Source organism: Xyrauchen texanus, chromosome 42, assembly GCF_025860055.1.
Source record: "Xyrauchen texanus isolate HMW12.3.18 chromosome 42, RBS_HiC_50CHRs, whole genome shotgun sequence".
NCBI lineage: Eukaryota > Metazoa > Chordata > Actinopteri > Cypriniformes > Catostomidae > Xyrauchen > Xyrauchen texanus.
Genome location: NC_068317.1, coordinates 31374161 through 31396660, shown reverse-complemented (window position 1 = coordinate 31396660; position 22500 = coordinate 31374161). Strand labels below are relative to the sequence as shown.

At 44.1% G+C, this 22500-nt stretch overlaps 2 protein-coding genes across 6 annotated transcripts in view; one reads left to right on the top strand and one right to left on the bottom strand.

The window, feature by feature from the left end:
- LOC127635186 (keratin-associated protein 5-1-like) overlaps window positions 1-22500 on the top strand; it is a 505876-nt gene that overhangs the window by 469321 nt on the left and 14055 nt on the right. The window contains exon 3 of one of the 3 annotated variants that reach the window (XR_007969442.1): window positions 3095-3167. The exons of 1 other annotated variant lie outside the window; for it this stretch is intronic. The gene's annotated coding sequence lies outside the window, so the exon portion shown is untranslated. Of the gene's footprint in view, window positions 1-824; window positions 898-3094; window positions 3168-22500 lie in introns of those variants that run through there. One more of the 3 variants, XR_007969443.1, reaches the window with a different exon arrangement.
- LOC127635174 (rho GTPase-activating protein 18-like) overlaps window positions 1-22500 on the bottom strand; it is a 42095-nt gene that overhangs the window by 16856 nt on the left and 2739 nt on the right. The window contains exons 1-7 of one of the 3 annotated variants that reach the window (XM_052115030.1): window positions 19175-19324; window positions 7918-8102; window positions 7606-7826; window positions 5685-5760; window positions 5409-5584; window positions 4026-4191; window positions 3855-3946 (exon numbers count right to left, since the gene is read on the bottom strand). In XM_052115030.1, the coding sequence (XP_051970990.1) occupies window positions 3855-3946; window positions 4026-4191; window positions 5409-5584; window positions 5685-5760; window positions 7606-7826; window positions 7918-8102; window positions 19175-19182 (924 nt within the window). In that variant the 5' untranslated portion in view covers window positions 19183-19324. Of the gene's footprint in view, window positions 1-3854; window positions 3947-4025; window positions 4192-5408; window positions 5585-5684; window positions 5761-7605; window positions 7827-7917; window positions 8103-10741; window positions 10927-19174; window positions 19325-22500 lie in introns of those variants that run through there. The other 2 variants (XM_052115031.1, XM_052115029.1) reach the window with 2 other exon arrangements.

The following is a 22500-nucleotide window of genomic DNA, read 5'->3' as shown; positions in this document are numbered from 1 at the left end:
CGTAACTATGACGATCAGCCTATAATCCCGCCGACGTTGAGCCGGCACTAAACTGCAGTGGAAAAACAAGCTCAGAAAAGTAAAGCGAGTCGTGTCGAACCGTAACGTGCCGCCAAAAGAATGTCTTCAAGTGTTAAGAAATTGCACTACATTTAAGATATGTTGGGATATAACCAGGGACGGATTACCGACCGGGCCAATGGGGCCAGTGCCCAGGGGGCCCTTGACTGCCCGGGGGTGCCCTGGGCTTTAAGGCTGCGCGATGTAGCTTGGTGATCCCCCCGCATGAAAACCCTTTTGGGCACGAACAACGACTCCCACACTGAAAAAAAAGTGTTTAAAAAAACACACCATAAAATTAAAATGAAAACAATTTAATATCAAAATTAATATCTATTAACAACGCAAAGAAAATTTTTGCCTCGCATTGCGCGCGCGAGTTTGAAGCAATTTCACGTGTTCGAGTCACAGCATTCGCGCCACTCGGCCATTCGCGTTTATTCGCATCTTTGCATTGACTTTGTATGTAATCCCGCAGCGCAAAACGCTCACTTTGCATTGTATGTGAACGCACCATAACAACGACCAATTCCCAATGCGCTCCAAGTCCTCATGGTGGTGTAGTGACTCGCCTTAATCCGGTTGGCGGAGGACGATTCTCAGTTGCCTCCGCGTCTGAGACCGTCAATCTGCGCATCTGATCACGTGACTTGTTGATCGCGTTACCATGGAGACGTAGCGCATGTGGACGCTATTCTCCGTGGCATCCACGCACAACTCACCACACGCCCCACCGAGAGCGACATTATAGCAACCACGAGGAGGTTACCCCATGTGACTCTACCCTCCCTAGCAACCGGGCCAATTTGGTTGCTAAGGAGACCTGACTGGAGTCACTCCCGTCTTGTGCCTCCAGGGGTGATAGTCAGCGTCAATACTTGCTAAGCTACCCAGGCCCACTACCATGGCATTCTTTGAATTATCTTGGAATACCATATAAATCCCAGAACCATTGCGAAGTACCATCTGATATCATCACTGTACCATGTACTCGTACCGGAGCTAAAAACAGGATGTCTTCTGTTGTCTTCACACATGTTCTTCAGAGATAATTCAGCACCGCAGCTAATTTAAACATATCAGTGGCTGATAAGCCCGTCAGACTCACTGTCTCTGTCAAACACATCCCTGATTCCTGTGTCACATGATCATTCAGGGGATCCTCTAAAACACGCGTCTGGTTTGTGTCGAATACTTGCAACCCTCAAAGAACCTCTCCGTAAACAGATTAATCTCGAACGTTTATTGAAAGAATCTACTTTAATCATGTGACTCTGCAGGACACCAGACGTCCTCTGTGCATCTAAACTCGCTCTATTGTTTTTAGTTTTTATTGCAGTTTCCTCAGTAAATCTTTCAAGCTCTGCAGCGTTTGCAGAGGATTTGAGAGAAACAACAGAGCGAGGCCTGACGACGAGGTAAAATAAACCAGAACACTTCTGGTCACCGCCTTTGTTTTTCTGGAAAACGCTCCGACAAGCGTGGGCCATCGGGTCGGGATGATATCAGAGATCACACACAGTGGACAAGTATCTCCAACCGGAGAAGTGCTGAGCAGGAGGTTTCCAGAAACACTCACAATCCTGATGTCAAATGTTCCACTGTGGAACAATCAGGTCAGATTGGCGTCGTTATTAGCGCTGTTTGCTAAAGCTTTGCTATTGTGATCAATCCTCTAAGAGTTTGTATTAAACGTTCAGTGTGTTTGTGGTCCTGTTACAGACGTGTTGTTGAGAGAGTGTGTGCGGTTACTTTACTAACAGATCCCCTGAAAAACACCCATAGACTTACACTGGAGGAGAGACTCCAGTCCGGTCTAGTGTAGATTAGAGGTTTTTGGGGTTGTGTATTTTTTATAGGTGGAATTTCTGTGAAATGTGAAACAGATCAGAATATTTACAGCTAATACCACCTCTAAAAAAAGTGTTTAAAAATACACAGCATAAAATTAAAATGAACAAAATTTAAATTCAAGTTATCTAGTCATTGTTCTGGCTCAATATCTGCTGTGTTTTTTTATTTTGACGCACATTTCCCAAGGTGCGTTCACATACAACGCGAAGAAAATGTTCCCTTTGCATTGCTCGCGCGAGTTTGATCGCTAGATTATAAATGTGCGTTTAAACTGGTGTTCGCGCGAGTAACGCGAACCCGCGATTATTCCCGCTTCTCTTCCGGAAAAGGACAGGAGGCGTGGCTTCTACGACTTGGTTCATAGTAAAGTTCAACCAATAGCTGGAATCAAGTAGTCGCGCATATTTTCAGAACTTACGAGGTCGTCTGACTTCCTCGCTCACTTTCCTCCAAGCGATGTCTTTATTCGTCCGGTCTCTGTACATGTGTGACATGTGTCGTACAATTCTGGGTGCCCACACACCGCTACAACAATCTTTTGTCCATTTTTCATGATTTCTTCTGCTACTACGTCAGTGACATCCGGACAATCTCAATGCTGATTGGCTTTCGCGACAACGCGTCACGCGGATTTTCTGCTCGAGTTGGAAAATTCCAACGAATACTCGAATGAAGCAATTTTGCGTGTTCGAGTTGCAGCATTCCCGCAGCACGGCCATTCGCGTTTATTCACATCTTTGCATTGACTTTGTATGTAATCACGCCGCGCAAAACGCTCGCTTTGCGTTGCATGTGAACGCACCATAACAACGACCAATTCCCAATGCGCTCCAAGTCCTCATATTGGTGTAGTGACTCGCCTCAACCTGGGTGGCGGAGGACGAATCTCAGTTGCCTCCGCGTCTGAGACCGGCAATCTGCGCATCTGATCACGTGACTTGATGAGCGCGTTACCATGGCGTGTGGAGACTTCACGCTATTCTCCGCGGCATCCACGCACAACTCGCCACACGCCCAACCGAGAGTGAGAACCACATTATAGTGACCACGAGGAGGTTACCCCATATGACTCTACCCTCCCTAGCAACCGGGCCAATTTGGTTGCTAAGGAGACCTGACTGGAGTCACTCATCACACGCCCCACCGAGAGCGAGAACCACATTATAGCGACCACGAGGAGGTTACCCCATGTGACTCTACCCTCCCTAGCAACCGGGCCAATTTGGTTGCTAAGGAGACCTGACTGGAGTCACTCATCACACGCCCCACCGAGAGCGAGAACCACATTATAGCGACCACGAGGAGGTTACCTCATGTGACTCTACCCTCCCTAGCAACCGGGCCAATTTGGTTGCTAAGGAGACCTTACTGGAGTCACTCACCACACGCCCCACCGAGAGCGAGAACCACATTATAGTGACTACGAGGAGGTTACCCCATGTGACTCTACCCTCCCTAGCATCCGGGCCAATTTGGTTGCTAAGGTGACCTGGCTGGAGTCACTCAGCACGCCCTGGATTCAATCTAGCGACTCCAGGCATGCTAGTCAGCGTCAATACTCACTGAGATACCCAGACGTCTTTGACTTTCAATCTCTCATGCATTTTTTAGTCAACACGTCAAGTAAAACGAAAAGAAACGTACATTTTTAAAAACACCTGGTTTCGGTTTTGTTCGTTGCACTGCGTCTTTCATGCCAAAAAAGCTTAAATAAAATACAACCTATTGCAACTAATTTTTAGAGATTATAAAGAGCGAACAATATCAGGTTCGTAATGGTTCGGGTTGGGCTTTAACTGAATTCACTTTTAGACCTCTGGTTGGACTCTTTTGACTAGCAACCACCCATAACCACCTAGCAACCGCATGGCAAAGCTCTGCAACAGCGTAACATCATGGCAGTTCACACAGAATCGAGCATGGTAAGATGAGACACACACCTTCTTGAAAACGAGTGGAATTCTGGATCCGGGAAGCTTCTTCTGGTCGTTCTCCAGGAGTACGGTGAGAGGAACTCCGAATATCCCGCTCTCTGTGAGAACAAGACCGCAACATTTACAACTGCTGTTCGTTTCAGACGGTTTCTGAGGCTTATGATGTCCGACACACACCTCGTACTTTAGCGCGCACCACACGGTTCCTCTTCATCTCGATCCCCAGGATGTCGTAGAAGGTGGTGAGCTCAATCAGCGAGATGTATCCGATCTTCTTAATGTCGTCGGACGACAGATCGTTCACTCGCGTCACCCCCTGTCTGGACTTCACCATCTGAAAACTCTGAACCACACAAGACAATCCTGTGTTTGTTTGTTTGTTTGTTTGTTTATTAGTCCATTTTAAATGATCCGTGAGCCTATTTTTCATATGAACTTACAGCATTTAAATATTGCACGTATAATGAAACTTGTACATATTTTAACTTATTTATTTATATAAAAAAACATTTTTATTTTACATATTTTTAATTTGTAAAACTTGAATGAACTCAAGGTCTTTATTTATTTAATATCTTCTATGTTTATATATTTTATCATGTGTATGACTTAATTATTTTTTTTGTTTTTACTTTATAGTTTATTATTTTATATATTTCTTTCATTTTAAGTGTTGAATGATCTTATACTGCATTCAAGGTATATATATATTTATACATATATTTAAAAAAATTATATATATATTTTGTCATGCGTATGACTAATTATATATATATACATATATATTTACTTTATATATTATTATTTTATATATTTTTTCATGTTCAAGACCTGAATTAACCTACAATGGTTACAAGGTATATATTACTTACTTTTATGTTAATTTATTTACTTTTTTAATCATTTTTAAGGCTTGAATGATCTTCCTCTGCATTAATTGATATAGATATTATTTTTATTTTTATTTTATTTAAGTGTTTTATAAGTGATCTTACACTGCATTCAAGGTATATATTTAATTGTATTTATTTTTTATTTAATATATTTTATCATGTGTATGACTTGGATGGTTTACAGTGCATTCAAAGTATATATATATATATATTATTTGTTTTTACTTTTTATATTATTATTTTATAGATTGATTTTTTTAATTGCTATATATTATTATTATTTATTTTATTTTTATAATTTTTTTTTCCAATTTTAGACAAATGATCTTATACTCCATTCAAGGTATATATAAAAAGTTTTTTTATTTATTTTATAATTTGATAGACAAACTTAAACCGCATTAGAGGTATATATTATATTTGATATATGTTTTTTCATCTGTAAGACTTTCTGTGCATTTATAGAATATATATTTTCAGCTTGTGTGTTCCCTGGGAATCGAACCCACGGTCTTGTCGTCGTTAGCGGCGCACCCTGTAACTGTACAATGCACCAGTTTTGTCCATGTATCATGATATCTATCACCGATTGGTGACGGTCTCATGAAGTGCTGTATTATATGTGTCATGTTAATGAGGGTATTATGACATCACGGGTCAAACTCACAGGTAAATAATCCCTGTCATCTCTACGGCTCCTCCTGCAGTCTTGGCATTCACGGCCTTTCCGATGCGCTCGCACGCCCTCCGAATATGCCACCTCCAACGATAACACGATCGTCTCTGAACCGCCCCCTGATCCATTACTTTCAGCCGGAGAGAAGAGTGGACACGACCGGGGACCTGGACACACACACACACACACACACACACACACACACACATTAACACAGCTTGTTCAGTGCTTAACTAGACAAAGGTCAAGGGTTAAATGTGGCCTAACCTTTGGGAAGATTCCACAGAGGCTGTTTGGGCACGATCTGTCCGTTTGGAGAGACAGGAGGCGTCAGTTCAGCAGACTGCAAGAGAACACAAGTAACACATGATTGTGTCCAGCTGCACATTTGTCTCATGAATCTGTCCTTCATATTTAATCCGACTCAGAGCATCAGATGTTCGAGCAGCTGACGATGACTCACGACTCGCCTGAAATCACGATTCACCCCGCAAACGCCCACCTGCCACACGTCTCGCCCACTGAGCACTAAATCCAACAGAATCCTTCTATCATTCGGCCGTAATGGACACCAAAGTGTTTTAAATCAGCGTTATAGGACACAGAATAAAGCCGCCTTGAAACAATGATTCTTTGATCCATTGATCATTTGATTATCAAACAGTCCATGGACTGAAACATCTGCAGCTTCTAAAGGTTCATGGTGTCGTCTGCCGTCATGCGCTGTATAGAGTCTAATTTAACCGTGTCTGGGGTTTCCTCATGTGTCACTTTTCATGCCAGCGTGAGTCAGTGGGGTGTTGAATATGGCCCCTTTAAAGATAAACTGTTCAATGAGGACTTATTACAGACATCACAGCATCATTTTAACTTAAAGCAATATTCTGGCTCAATCGATAGCATTTGTGACATCATGTTGATTCATTTCGACTCGTCCCTCCTTTTCTTTAAAGGTGTGTTCCAGTGAGACACTTCCAATGCAAGTCAATGGGGTTTAATCTGTAACCATTAAAATACCCACTGTTTGGGGGTCTGTGTATCTCAGCGAGCACTGACACTGACTAGCACGCCTGGAGTCGCTAGTTCGAACCCCAAGGGCGTGCTGAGTGACTCCAGTTGGGTCTCCTTAGCAACCAAATTGGCCCGGTTGCTAGGGAGGGTAGAGTCACATGGGGTAACCTCCTCGTGGTCGCTATAATGTGGTTCTCGCTCTCGGTGGGGCGTGTGGTGAGTGACTCCAGTCAGGTCTCCTTAGCAACCAAATTGGCCCGGTTGCTAGGGAGGGTAGAGTCACATGGGGTAACCTCCTCGTGGTCGCTATAATGTGGTTCTCGCTCTCGGTGGGGCGTGTGGTGAGTGACTCCAGTCAGGTCTCCTTAGCAACCAAATTGGCCCGGTTGCTAGGGAGGGTAGAGTCACATGGGGTAACTCCTCGTGGTCGCTATAATGTGGTTCTCGCTCTCGGTGGGGCGTGTGGTGAATTGTGCATGGATGCCGTGGAGAATAGCGTGAAGACTCCACACGCGCTACGTCGCCATGGTAACACGATCAACAAGTTACGTGATACAAATTGGGGAGAAAAAGGAAAATACTCACCGTTTCAAAAGTATAGACACAAGACATAAACAATATGTGTGTTAACATGATTTTACTGTCATTAAATCACTTATCAACCACATCTGTGGGAAGATATAGACAATTATACAACTTCGTTGCCATGACGACGTAACACTGTAAAACCCTAAAATGATGATTTAAACAACTTTACAGCACAAATAATGCACAAGTTTTAAAAAGAATTAATGTAAGTGCGTTTATAAAATTATAAGCGTCACATTTCTGACTTTAAACCTCCAAAAATTGCCCCCATTGACTTCCATTGTGAGTGTCTCACTGGAACACACATGTAAAGAAAAGGAGGAACGAGTCGAAATTAATGTTTGTGCTAATCAACATTATGACACAAATGCTGTCCATTGAGCTGAACCCGGAATATTCCATTAAGCTAGAATAATAATAGTAATAAAAATAATAATAATAATAATAATAATTAAATAAATAATAAATAGAAAATTCCATTAAATTAAATTGGGTAATTGGTAAAGTATATTTATTATAATTAATTACATTTTGTTAAAGATTACACACATGCACAATTCTTCAAAAAAAGAGGAGTATTATTTCTCACCGATGCGTCCGGCGTGGGGAATACTTCTCGCACGTGTCTCATCGGCTGTCTGTTTCTCTTGTGCAGTGTCTGCGTGTAGTTATCCAGACGTTTCTTCACCATGGCGGTCTGTGTACGCGTGAGCGTTGAGAGAAGCGCCTCCGCCGGACCGTCACTCTGAGTCCCCGACACCAGCGTGGAGAGACCCGCCTCCTGTAGCCACGCCTCCTCAAGCTCCACCTCTGAACGAAATAAAATACAGATTCAATAACGTCAGTCCTTGCTGTAAAATCCAGGAAGCTGTGATCTGAAACACAAAAACGTTCTACGCACCATCAACACTCCCTCTCTCCATCATGTCCCCGTGACCTCCCTGAAAATCCTCCTCGATGGTCTTCATCTCAGTCCAGTAGTCCTCCATACACTCACGGGGGTCACGTGACACGGAGCACTCCGGGGTCGAGGAGGTCACGGTCCTGGGCAAACTCATGCTGCCTATACGCGGATACTGCGCTTCCCTACAGAACAACAGACAGGGATCTGATAAGATGCATGATATTGCAGAAATCATATTACAGTCCAGCGTATTGCTGTAACTTGTAGAATTACAGTTTATTTTGAAACATGTTTGCACATAAGTGATATCAGTTACCTTATAAAAGCAGTTTTATTCTACATGGAGAGGGTCTCCACATGGGGGCGGCCATGTTTGAATCACATGATTGAATCGCATTTTTAGTAACAGCCGTGTTATTGGACTATCACTCATGAATTAAATGAATCACGGCTGACCGTGAAGAGTGAATTTCTGCAGGGGGTTCTGGGTATTTCAGCGAGTTTGAATCCAGCCAGGCATCCTTAGCAACCAAATTGTCCCAGTTGCTAGGGAGGGTAGAGTCACATGGGGTAACCAAATTGCCCCGGTTGCTAGGGAGGGTAGAATAACATGGGGTAACCAATTGGCCCGGTTGCTAGGGAGTGTAGAGTCACATGGGATAACCAAATTGGCCCGGTTGCTAGGGAGTGTAGAGTCACATGGGATAACCAAATTGGCCCGGTTGCTAGGGAGGGTTGAGTCACATGGGGTAACCAATTGGCCCGGTTGCTAGGGAGGGTTGAGTCACATGGGGTAACCAAATTGGCCTGGTTGCTAGGGAGGGTTGAGTCACATGGGGTAACCAAATTGGCCCGGTTGCTAGGGAGGGTTAAGTCACATGGGGTAATCAAATTGGCCCGGTTGCTAGGGAGGGTAGAGCCACATGGGATAACCAAATTGGCCGGTTGCTAGGGAGGGTAGAGTCACATGGGGTAACCAAATTGGCCCGGTTGCTAGGGAGGGTAGAGTCACATGGGGTAACCTCCTCGTGGTCGCTATAATGTGGTTCTCGCTCTCGGTGGGGCGTGTGGTGAGTTGTGTGTGGATGCCGCGGAGAATAGCGTGAAGCCTCCACATGCGCTACGTCTCCATGGTAACACGCTCTAGAAGTCACGTGATAAGATGTGCGGATTGACGGTCTCAGACGCGAAGGCAACTGAGATTTGTCCTCCGCCACCCGGATTGAGGCGAGTCACTACGCCACCACGAGGACTCGGAGGGCATTGGGAATTGGGCGTTCCAAATTGGGGATAATATCAAACAAAAAGTGCGACTTACCCTAAAAGCCGTTCAACCGTTTTTCAGACTGATCCGCTAATGTGTTTCCATTCATGTTTCTCTTCTCCGCTCATATTAAACATCGACTCGCTGGATTTCTATTCAAATACTGACAAGGTGAAAGCAGTTAGTGATGCGCGCCGTTTCCCTCTTAATGTCAGGAAATGAACATTTAAAAGCAGTTATCAATCATAGTGCTTTGATTTGTGTTAAATTAAGAACTTAATTGCCCTCAAACAACCTTGTGACGTCCTGCCTCACTTTACACACACCAAACCTTTCAATAGAAACAAACACAACCGCATTTACACCATCACATGCTCTGATGTGAACGAGAACAACATTCATTCATTCATGTCAAACTTGCAGCAGAGCAGGTTTAAAACTAAACACTCTGAATAGTTTTCTCATATGCTCATTGTGAAACCGCAACACAGATCTAAAGAATGCCTAAACAAACATGACCTCTATTGTTTTCATGTAAACTTCACTATAATGACTGCAAACTGTTTCACAATCTGCACAACTTCAAATGAACGTAAATTAGTGTCACAGATCGTTAACGCTGTTCTGTCATTAAAAAGACATTCTTCAGTTTCAACTTTCCACTCAAGCATTTATACTGGTGGTCTCAGACTTTGGGAGCCGCCACTGTATCTGTCTGCATCTTTTGAGACTTACGGAAGAAATTAATGCAAGCATGAGTAACTCAAATGTCCCACCGAGAGCGAGAACCACATTATAGCGACCACGAGGAGGGTACCCCATGTGACTCTACCCTCCCTAGCAACCGGGCCAATTTGGTTGCTAAGGAGACCCGACTGGAGTCACTCAGCACACGCCCCACCGAGTGCGAGAACCACATTATAGTGACCACGAGGAGGATACCCCATGTGACTCTACCCTCCCTAGCAACCGGGCCAATTTGGTTGCTAAGGAGACTCTCAGCACGTCCTGGATTCAAACTCACGACTCCAGGTGTGATAGTCAGCGTCAATACTCGCTGAGATGCACAGGACCCCCAAATGTTCCCTTTAAGTTTGGAGAACGTTCCCTAAATGTTCCCCTAACCTCTTTTTTCCGTTATCCTTTCTGCAACCCTGCAGTGCATCAATAATCACTCTACAGTCCATGTCTTGTTCTGATCCATGGTTTAATCACACATAATCAAACATAACATGGAATATTAAAATAATAATAATACTTTTTGAAAAGTCTTAAAAGCTTCGGCAGTTTTTCCAAATGAAATCTAGAATCAATCAGGAACTAATCCAGGTAATGGCACCAATCAGTATAAACTTCAAATCCATAAATCCACACCGTTTCAACACGATTTATAAAACTGTAGGAGCGTCTAAAAGAAATTCCGAAGCGCTCTGGAGAGCATCATACACACATGCAGCAGATACACACGGCTGTTCTCCATCAGGTCCTCTCCTGTCTAATGTTTCACAGAACGGACACACACCGAGCTCAGAGTATATTTCATACAGCACACGTTACCTCTCAACAGACGGGAAAACTCTAGAATGGACGGAGAGACATCAGGAACGCTCCGGAGAACACAAAGACACTCGCAGACGGATGGAGAGACACTGAGGATTTCCTCCTCTCACGTCTCCTCCCACTGATCTGACCATCAGCAAGTTTCCTCTCCTCTCCTCTCCTCTCTCTCTCTCGCTCACTCTCTCCCAATCCCTCTCTCTCTCACACTCTCCCTCCCTCTCTCTCTCTCGCTCTCTCCCTCCCAATCCCTCTCTCTTTACCCCTCTCTCTCTCTCTCTCTCTCTCTCTCTCTCTCCTCTCTCTCTCTGTCTCCCTCTCTCCCTCTCACACTCTCCCTCCCTCTCTCTCTCTCTCTCTCTCCTCTCTCTCTCTGTCTCCCTCTCTCCCTCTCACACTCTCCCTCCCTCTCTCGCTCACTCTCTCCCAATCCCTCTCTCTCTTACTCACACTCTCCCTCCCTCCCTCTCTCTCTCTCTCTCCCAATCCCTCTCTCTCCCCTTCCCTCTATCTCCCAATCCCTCTCTCCCCCTCTCTTTCTCTCTCTCTCTCTCTCCCTCCCTCTCTCTCACACTCTCCCTCCCTCTCTCTCCCCTTCCCTCTATCTCCCAATCCCTCTCTCTTTCCCCCTCTCTCTCTCTCCCCCCCCTCTCTCTCTCTACCCCTGTCTCTCCCAATCCCTCTCTCTCTCTCTCCCTCAATCCCCCCCTCACACACTTCCTCCTCTCATGTCATTAATGTCCATTGTCTTCTCCGTTTACAGCTTTCCCTAAATCTGCTCTCCTGTTCTCCAGTATCTGCTCAGACTTTGAGAGGAGACAAACAGAATGAGGGAAAGGGCTCCAGAAGACACCAATCACGAAACAACATTCCCATGAGTACTTTGGTTTCATTTAAATAAACATATCAGTCATTTCAGTTCCTCACGATTGACACAGAACCTCAAGACTTGCCACACAAACTGAAACAAGACTGCTGGACTTTTATTGTATCCGCTAAAATAATGTAAATAAAGAGTGCTCAGCGGAGTAGAAAAACGGCGGGAAATATTAAAACATGAATACAAATGTATCTCGTCTTGTTTCATTGAATGGCAGATATTTTCACTTGGTTCAACATGAACACATAAACACACCATTTACTTTCTTAATACGTGTTTCTGGTCTTGTTGTGCAAAACTGATCAGTGCATCATTTTACAAAGAAAATAAACGTTTTTATTCGTACTACTTGATCAAAATCTGAGACCGTCAATCCGCGCATCTGATCACGTGACTTGTTGAGCGCGTTACCATGGAGACTTAGCACGTGTGGAGGCTTCACGCTATTCTCCACGACATCCACGCACAACTCACCACATGCCCCACCGAGAGCGAGAACCACATTATAGCGACCACGAGGAGGTTACCCCATGTGACTCTACCTTCCCTAGCAACTGGGCCAATTTGGTTGCTAAGGAGACCCGACTGGAGTCACTCACCACACGCCCCACCGAGAGCGAGAACCACATTATAGTGACCACGAGGAGGTTACCCCATGTGACACTCCCTCCCTAGCAACCGGGCCAATTTGGTTGCTAAGGAGACTTGACTGGAGTCACTCACCACACGCCCCACCGAGAGCGAGAACCACATTATAGCGACCACGAGGAGGTTACCCCATGTGACTCTACCTTCCCTAGCAACCGGGCCAATTTGGTTGCTAAGGAGACTCACGGCATTTGGGGGCTCATGCTACTCTCCACAATCCACACAGAACTCACCACACGCCCCCACTGAGATCGAGAACCACTAATCACCATCACGAGGAGGTTACCCCATGTGACTCTATCCTCCCTAGTAACCGGGCAAATTTGGTTGCTAAGGAGACCTGACTGGAGTCACTCACCACGCCCTGGATTCAAACTCATGACTCCAGCTGTGATAGTCAGGGGCAATACTCGCCGATATACCCAGACCCACGATAATCACTTTTATCATAGCGATACATCGGTGCAACATTAATCAAAATGTAACAACTTGCTCCGCCTCTAAAATGACTAATAAACACTATTTAGTGATGATACACCACATCAGCACACAACATCAGTCCAACAGTTTATTCTTGATTCTTCACTACATATGTGTACGTGTTTCAGGCCCCCCGTGAGCAAAATGTTCCAACGTTTCTTCATTGGACAAACCTTTAGAGGAGTTTAATCAAATAAAAGCCTCTCCATCTGTGAGGCTGATTGAAGTGGGCATTCACTTCATCAACACAAGTGTGCCAAGCTTCTGACCCTGGCGCGTCCTCATCAAACATTGGCTCAGACGTTTGTTTACACTTTGGGTGGCATAAACAACCTCATGATTCCATCAGGAATGCCACAGCGAATGGTTTGGGTCTTCAACAGGCTCTGGTGCATCATAAACATTATCACGATGGACATTTTGCCTTTTTATGATTTAAAACACGATGTATATGTAAATAATGTTTATTTGTTTGTTTTATTTATTTGTACTGGTTCAGATGAGGGGTCTGACTGTTTAAAGGGTTAGTTCACCCAAAAATTATCCCTTAATTTACTCGCCTTCAAGCCATCCTAGCTGTATATGACTTTCTTCTTTCAGACAAACACAATCGGAGTTATATTAAAAATATCCGCTCTTCCAAGCTTTATAATGGGAGTGAATGGTGCCTTAGATTTTGAAGCCCAAAAAAGTAATCCATCCATCCTTAAAGTAATCCATATGGCTCCAGGGGTATAATAAAGGCCTTCTGAAGTCTTAAAATGGTGCGTTCGTGCGTGAATCATCTTTCCAATCATCCATTCATGACACATTTATTGTTTTAGTTATATTTTTAGTCATTGGATGCTGACTATCACACCTGGAGCTGAGTGATTCCAGTCAGGACTCCTTAGCAACCAATTGGCCTGGTTGCTAGGGAGGGTAGAGTCACATGGGGTAACCTCCTCGTGGTGGTGATTAGTGGTTCTCTCAATGGGGCATGTGGTGAGTTGTGTGTGGATCATGGAGAGTAGCATGAGCCTCCACATGCTGTGAGTCTCTTTAGCAACCAATTGGCCCGGTTGCTAGGGAGGGTAGAGTCACATGGGGTAACCTCCTTGTGGTGGTGATTAGTGGTTCTCGCTCTCAATGGGGCATGTGGTGAGTTGTGTGGATCATGGAGAGTAGCATGAGTCTCCACATGCTGTGAATCTCCTTAGCAACCAAATTGGCCCGGTTGCTAGGGAGGGTAGAGTCACATGGGGTAACCCCCTCGTGGTGGTGATTAGTGGTTCTCTCAATGGGGCGTGTGGTGAGTTGTGTGTGGATCATGGAGAGTAGCATGAGTCTCCACATGCTGTGAGTTTCCGCGGTGTCATGCACAACGAGTCACGTGATCAGATGCGCGGATTGACGTGTTAAGTGTTATTTTATGATTTTTGAGCAAAATGAGAAAAGAGGGGGACTTAATAGGGTTTAATGTTGTCATTTTGGGATTTAGAACTAATTTATGCCTTCACTAATACGGTTTTGCTTGAAAACGCATCTTTTTCTCGCCGTTTTGGCCTTCCGTCCACACTGAGATGCCGTTTTTGTCCACAAAAACTGAGATTTTTGAAAACACACTGCAAAGTGGATTCATTTGAAAATGGTGTTTTCACATTGTAGTGTGGACTGTGAAAACAGGATATATCTGAAAATGATGATGTATTTGTTGTCATGTGACGCAGTCATGTGATCCATCCAACCAAAACAATTAAGATGGCGGCCCGTGTTATAGCGGCGCTGTTGTACTTAATACTCACATTGATAGCGTTGTTAAAAAAATCTATATTTTTCAAAGTTTCAGTGTGGACGGAGAGCGTTTTCCACCCAGTCATTTGTTATTAATCCCCATTAATCATAAACACTGTCTCAGAACAACCCGTTCACAGATCATGTACAAAGTGACATCACTTTGTACAGGCCCCGCCCACGACTGTTGACGGACACTGCCGACGGACATGTTTGTTTGTGTGTTGTTTGGTTATAGTGCATAGCGAACGTTGTAACCGTGTGTGTGTGTGTGTGTGTGTGTGTGTGTGTGTGTGTGTTGCTCATCCATCGTTGCAAAGCTGCTGAAAAAACTATAACAAATAAATAAATGTATCCAATAATCATTCGGACACTTCCAGTTTCGTTCTCTTGAGTCTCTCCCTCATCAGTGTCTGACTCCGGTTCACACATATCAGCTGAACACTATTTACTGTCAGTCATATTGATTATGATGTCTAGTGATCACAAGCAGAGGTGTCAAAACTCCGCCCTATTCTGGATACGGGGGCGGGGAGCACCAGCTCATTTGCATTTAAAGACACACACACACAGCTCGTTTTTATTCCCACACAATAATGGGCATTTCAACATGGAATAATAACTGATCTGTGGGGTGTTTTGAGCTGAAACTTCACAGACACATTCTGGGGACACCAAAGATTTAAATGACCTAATTAAATGGATTTAAGTGTCCTTTAAGGCTACATAATTGGATCGTTTTAAAATAACTTCTGACAAAGAATTAATGAGCCACACAAAGAGGAAAAAATATGCTGGTGTAACTTAATTGATTCATGTGGAACTGATGTACATGATTAAACAAATGATTAAACACTGAACCCGTGATTCATTGTAAAAATCCAAAACACCCCCACACAAGACAAGGTCCCCCGAGTGGCCCACGGGCATTAAAGCCCAACGCAGGAGCACATAACTGCTGTCAGCAAATTGCAGAACTCCTGCAGGCTAAAAGCAGCGCATTAGCAACAGGACATGAGCACAACAGATCGATAGAGCGACGCTGGATTTTAAAGATTCATATCAGCGTTTGAGAAGTTTGCATCAGTGAGCCAGAGTGAATTATGTGTGATTCAACAGCTAATGGGACCGTAATGACTAACAGCATCAGATAAGCACCTAGCGAGCGTCCAGTGAACTTCACATGAGCGCCGCTGGTCGCCTGATGACTAACCCATGTTTCACTCGGAGCAGAAACCACCATCAAATAATCATTCATCATCCAGAGCGACATTTTTAAGCGTTTCAAAACTAAAAATGAAAGAACCGCCCAAACTATCCAGCCATTGTTCAGCATTTATGCGTAATCTATTTACGCTATTAGCATGCACACGCGGCACTGAACAGATTTCTAGCGAAAATGCTAATTTTGTACATCTGTTGATGCATTTCTGATATATGCTAATTTAATTCAGATCTCGATAAACTGAAGAGTAATTAAAGATATCTTAAAATGCTTTCTTACTATTTACAACAACATTCGGCATATCTGAAATGAACAATGGCACTAGAGAAAACCAGATTACAGATTTCAAAAACGGCCATTTTTACTGTTTGTAATTCAATTGTTGATATTAGGAATGGACGTTTAATATGTAACAATGTAATTGTTATTTTGGTTTCTCCCCAATTTGTAACGCCCAATTTCCAATGCCTCCGAGTCCTCGTGGTGGCGTAGTGACTCAATCCGGATGGCGGAGGACAAATCTCAGTTCCCTCCACGTCTGAGACTGTCAATCCGCGCATCTTATCACGTGACTTGTTGAGCGTGTTACCGCGGAGACGTAGTGCATGTGGAGGCTTTAAGCTCAAGTAGAAACGCTACTGGACCCGTTACTCATCGTGCTCAGGACTTTTCGGACCGATGGTGGAGCAAATAAATAAATCAGCCCCCTAGTACTTCACGATTGCCCTATTAAATGTACCAGGGTAATTTACATAAGTTACGGACATGACATTAGCAGGAAAAACTTCAAATCTAACATCACATATAAAGCACTCATGACCAGTATATCGAACCATTAAATCAATACCTTTAGAAGCGATGTGACAGGTGTGAGTGAGTAACAGATCAATTTCAGTGTTTTTGGTGATTCATATTCTTCATGCATATCGCCCCCTACTGGGCAGGGAGGAGAATGTCTAGCAAAATCGACTTAAATATTGATCTGTTACTCACCCAAACATATCACCTGTCATATTACTACAGAAGACATGGATTAAACCACTGGAGCCTTATGGATTACTTTAATGCTGCCTTTATGTGCTTTTTGGATATTCAAAATTCTGGTCACCATTCACTTGCATTGTATGGACCTACAGAGCTGAAATATTCTTCTGAAAATCTAATTTGTGTTCTGGTGAATAAAGAAAATCACACATCTGGGATAACATAAGGGTGAGTTCATGATTACAGAATTTTCATTTTTGGGTGCACTGTCCCTTTAAGGTTTTATTTTTTCAATGTTATGATTGACACATTCATGGGATTGCTCTGGTACATTTCCAGAAAACAAGGTATTAGCATGGTGACAGTTAATACAAATGTCTTACAATCAGTTGTCCTACATTTCTTACAATAAATAAATAAATGGTGACAGTTTGGACGGTGATATGAAGAGTTTACTGTAGTGAAAGAGTGAGTGTGCTTTCATAACATTACAGAGAGGAAGTCCACCCACTCAAACTTTCTGTTTTGGCTAAAGTGATCGGAAGGTCTGCTCAATGTCTAAAATGTGCTATATAATGATCTGTGTTACTCAGCACACACCCACAAAATCAATAATACAACATGAATTTCCTATTAGCGTCACTCAACGTCTCTCAGACGATAAAGTAAAAACAACAACACCGAGAGGCTTTTACAGTGAACATAAAGAGCTGTCAAACCTTCATCCGAACTAAACCGGATATTGACATTTACATTATCAGATGGTCAAGCACTGTACAGCCAAACAAAATGTGCTATTACATAAAGAAAGCACTACAGTCTTCTCGCTTTCCGTCCGCTGACTGCGGTGTATCTGAGGAAATGGTGTCTGTGTACCTGTTTTATAGCGGTCAGTTCGCGCCTAAACGAGCGGTCCGTTTCGCGCCGAAACAAACGGTCAATTTCAAGCCAAAACAGGCGGGTCTCAAACACCATAGCTAATATTAGAATATTGAAACTACAATTACCGTTCGTTCAGACCAGAGGCGGCGAGAGCGTCAAAATTCGACTTATTTGGCAACGTTCATTGACAATGCTTGGTTTTGTGAACTATATTTAAAGGGGCCACAAAACATCCAGACATGTTGACCAGTATCTTTTTAACAACATATTACAAGTAGCATATATCTACATTAAATATTTTAATATATTATTATATAATATTATATAAACCATAATATCCACTTCATCAACTCACCTGGCACACCAACAATTTCAGACACCTTTGTCCACGCATAGTTTTTTTATTTTATTTATATTTTATATCCCTGTAAGCAAACTGGGACAGATCGTATATTACGGGAAAAGCCGCCACGGCAATAATCAGTTTCTCCTCCATTTTGTCTTCGGAACTAATGTTTGGTGGGAACAAACATTACACGGTTGTGTTCTCTAGACTTCGCTAGAGCGGAGCACTACTATACTCCAATAGGTGGCCGCCGAACCGCGTCAAAGCTCATTACCATAATGTTGGCCGCACTTGAACTTTCCTCTGACGCTCACACCGCCCAAGACTCGCCGCGCAGCTTCTCGCCGCTGACGAGTCCGTCATAGAAAATGAATGACTTCAGGTCGATTTGCCGCTCTCGACGCCTCTGGTCTGAACGCACGGTTATCCAGTTCAGATGTCGGGCAGCTCAAATCAACAGATGAGCATTTCCCTCTTCATGAGGTCCAAGTACTTGTAGTTCATTCTGCATATTACATACTTCAGCTTTAAGCTCGTGATTGTGTTTTGATGTCAAAATCAACCGAAAACTAAAATAAGAGTCATTTCGGTCTCTGAGCGAATCAAAATACAATTCAACAAATGACTGACGTTTACTAACAGGGAATTCATACTATATGGCTATAGCTCATATATTCACTATAAGTGCTCTCCTCCAGGCCATCATGAGGATCACTCACTGCACATGTCGGTGGTCATCCTATATGACCGCCATGTTTCCTCTCTAGGAAGTTATGTCGTGTAGTGCATGCGGCGTGACCAACAGGGAAAAACCTCTTGTGCGGGAAGACAACGAGGCGACTTTACTATGCAAATACTGACCCCTCACGTTCATGCAAAACAGATAACATCATGTGTGTGAGTAACTGACACCATAAACAGACACGTCTCGGAAAAGAACAAATATTCTAAATGTAAGCATGAACATGTTAGCGAAGACACAACATTTCATTTAGACACATTAGATTTGGAGCTCAGATATGAATCACCTTCTACAGATGTTTATGAGATGACAACAACACTTCATCTATTTTAGGAAAGCTTGTCCGGAAGCATTTAGTAACTCCAAAAGTACTCATAACATTTACATTGAACCTCATCACCAGCCGTATCTCCTCAAACTCTCCTCCATTTCATTTCTCGGATGATTTATTGAAGTAAAAGAGCTGCGATTACCTGTGCATGCTGTCGTCGATGTGTCTCTCATGTTTGTCCGGACACAAGTGAGAGTTTCTGTGTTCACATTCCTCTCAGCTGGAATGCGGTTGTGCAGCATTAATGTGACGCCTGCAGGTCACACGTCTCACCTGAACACGTTTATTGTGCTTAATGGCTTTTTATGGCTAAGTCAACAGAATCGGTGAAGTTCAGAGTGAGTCGCGCAGAATTCTATGAATGTGTCGCTGTGCATTCTCCAGTTTTGGAGCGATTCGTGTTACAACAGGAAGTGAGCGACAAGCATTCTTAAAGTGCTTTTAGATTGCATGCATAATACAGGCTCTTGCATGCTTACAATAGTACTGGGACTGAAAGGAGTAATGTAGTACAAATGTCCAGAACTAGCATGCTATATGTCCAAAGAAAGAGAAAACAAAATGGTGATACTTTCTGTAAGCAGTGTTGCCAACTAGTTTCAGTAGCTAAAGCATGCTCAAAAAGTCGCTAAATGTCGCTAGATGACGTCATACGCTAATTAACATATTTGTGATTTGTGTCATATTTTGTATTTGTGTCTCATTTGCATTTTGCATAGTGTCCGCTTCCCTGGGCTTACCGTACATACTGTAATTCCCTATATACAAATGTAGCAAAATGTAAAGTTTGTTACGCGTTTGAACAAACTTTACATCCATACAATGTACAGAGTTTTCTAAGTAAGTGTCTGAATTCAGAGAGTTCAGAAACAGGAATGAACAACCATCTAAAAATCTCCTGTGATTAAGTGCATGAAAAGAATAAAAATAAACGGTTAAATGAAACTCTTTAAATGTAAAACTAAAGGGGTGCGAACAATACAGATTCGTGATTGGTCCTTGATAACGCTGTTTGCACATGCGCAGCTCATTCACGTCTATGTCAGCTGCCGTGCGGTCAACTGATTGTGCTGCTCCGCCTTCTCGCCTGCTCACCTGTGTGCCTCCGAGTCCGGGCAGGAAAGCAAGACCACACGCTCGCAGGGAAGTATTGGCGACTTTCTTCTACGGAAGTAGCTACGATTAGTCCAAAAAGTCGCTAGATTTGTCGCTAGTCTGGTTTTTTTAATAAAAGTCGCTAAATCTAGTGGCAAAGTTGCTAAGTTGGCAACACTATCTGTAAGTCAGGGGCGGACTGGACATCGGGAGAACCGGGACTTTATGCAGAACGGGCCACAAAAACGGCACCACGATATGCCAAAGGGGGAAGCGATATGCAGAAAAAGACAGCTTTGGTCCGCTCAACAACATTTGGACCAGATTTCTAGTTTCCGGCATTCGGCCTTGCCCATTGCTCACAAACAGAACCATGCATGTGACTCAGATCATCGGATAATCTCTATTCGCTAGAGCTGATCATTGCGTGAAGGTGCTTCCACAACTGGCTGCTTCGTGGCTGTATATATGTCAAACAGCTCTCTACGACTGTTCATATGTTCTCTTATCTAAATTTCCACCCGGAGCGGATCATCGCGTAAGCCTGTCTCCGTGAACAGGTGCTGCTCCAGCTTCATGCCACTCAAGTTCTATTACAGCTTCATTTGGACGCGAGGGAAACAAAAGATTAACTATTTAATTCAATCATCATTCCAACACTCCCCAGCGTTTCAATCTGGATCTCCCGCGCAGGTGATTCCTGTCTGGCTCATTACATATTTCGACTCGAGCGAGAAATCTGCATGACGTGTTGTCGCGAAAGCCTATCAGCATTGAGATTGTCCGGATGTCACTGACGTCCTGAAAAAATTGTTGTAGCGGTGTGTGGGCATCCGGAATTGTACGACACAACATCATACATGTACAGAGACCGGACGAAAAAAGACATGGCTTGGAGTACAGTGAGTGAGGAAGTTGGACTACCTGGTAAGTTCTCCCACTTATAAGGGCTGTCCCGTTCAAACACAGGAGGGTCCTCCCATTCAGATGCTGCGAGGGTCCATCCCGGCAATCCCGGAAGCTCTCCCGTCCATACCACTGAGAGGGCCCTCCCACATACATACATACATCCAAGGGCTGTCCCTTTCAAATCACCGTGAGTGTCCTCCCGTTCGGATACTGCAAGGGTCCATCCCGGCCCGGAAGCCTTCCCGTCCATACCACTGAGAGGGCCCTCCCACATACATACATCCAAGGGCTGTCCCGTTCAAACACAGGAGGGTCCTCCAATTGGGATGCTGCAAGTGTCCATCCCGGCCGGCCCGGAAGCCCTCCTGTCCATACCACTGAGAGGGTCCTCCCATTCGGATGCTGCGAGGGTCCACCCCGGCAATCCCGGAAGCCCTACCGTTCATACCACTCTGAAGGCCCTCCCACACACATACATCAAGGGCAAAGTGGGAGTACTCCTGTGCGAATGCTGAGCTTACTCATGTTTATTTCTATCATGGCCTCTGCCTTTCTTATCGCTGTGAGGTCTTCCCCTTTCGAATGCAGTGAGGTCCCCAGTTCAATTGCAGGATGAGCTTGTCCGCTCGAATGGCAGCCAAACCCCACACACGTGGTGTTAGCCCGTTCACTGCGTGGGCACCTCCCGTCGAACGAATTGCATCTGGAGGGACGCTTAAGGTCTAGTCCGGGCGGACCTGCGCGAGCGTGCTCGGGCATGGTGATGCCCTCCAGTTGCAATTACAACAACTCTCCACAAGAGCTCATTTCTATGCGTCCGCAACCGGCACTGTCTTTCAGTGTTTCAACCTAATTTCACTCTCTATTTCTCCCAATCCTGCACCTCTTGGTTTCCTATCCCCCAAGTGGACCATAGCATGAGGCGGCCTCCACTAGCGGCTCTTCTTTGGCACTGCCCATCTGGTACACAAGGTTAGGCAAGCGCCCCCTTCCCTTCCAGTATGTCGTTTCATATTCCATTCTTTCGGGAGGGGTATTGTTGTACAAATCAATCAGTTCCCCTTATTCCTTCCAACACATCACTTCCGCCCCTCGTGAGGCCATCACACCAGTGACTTGCTGTTCCATTTCTTGGCATCTTTTGGGGGGCATTCGAGCTCAGGTCACGTCTCAAGCCTCAAGCCCTCCACCAGGGACAGCAAGCCACATATGTTTACACAATCCTCACTGCAGGATTACATGAACTCACTAACTACTGTATTCTCATTTACAGCCAACGATGAACCACAAACTTCCTCAGATACTTGATGTGATTGTCTCAGTATCACGGATGCAAGAGGAAGTTTGTGAACACTGATCTCATGAAACTGTCCGTAACACGTCCGGCTCATATTTCACCTCAACATCCAAAGAAAGAAGTTCAAAATGATTGTATTGAATGAAATATTCTCTGTTTAAGTTTCT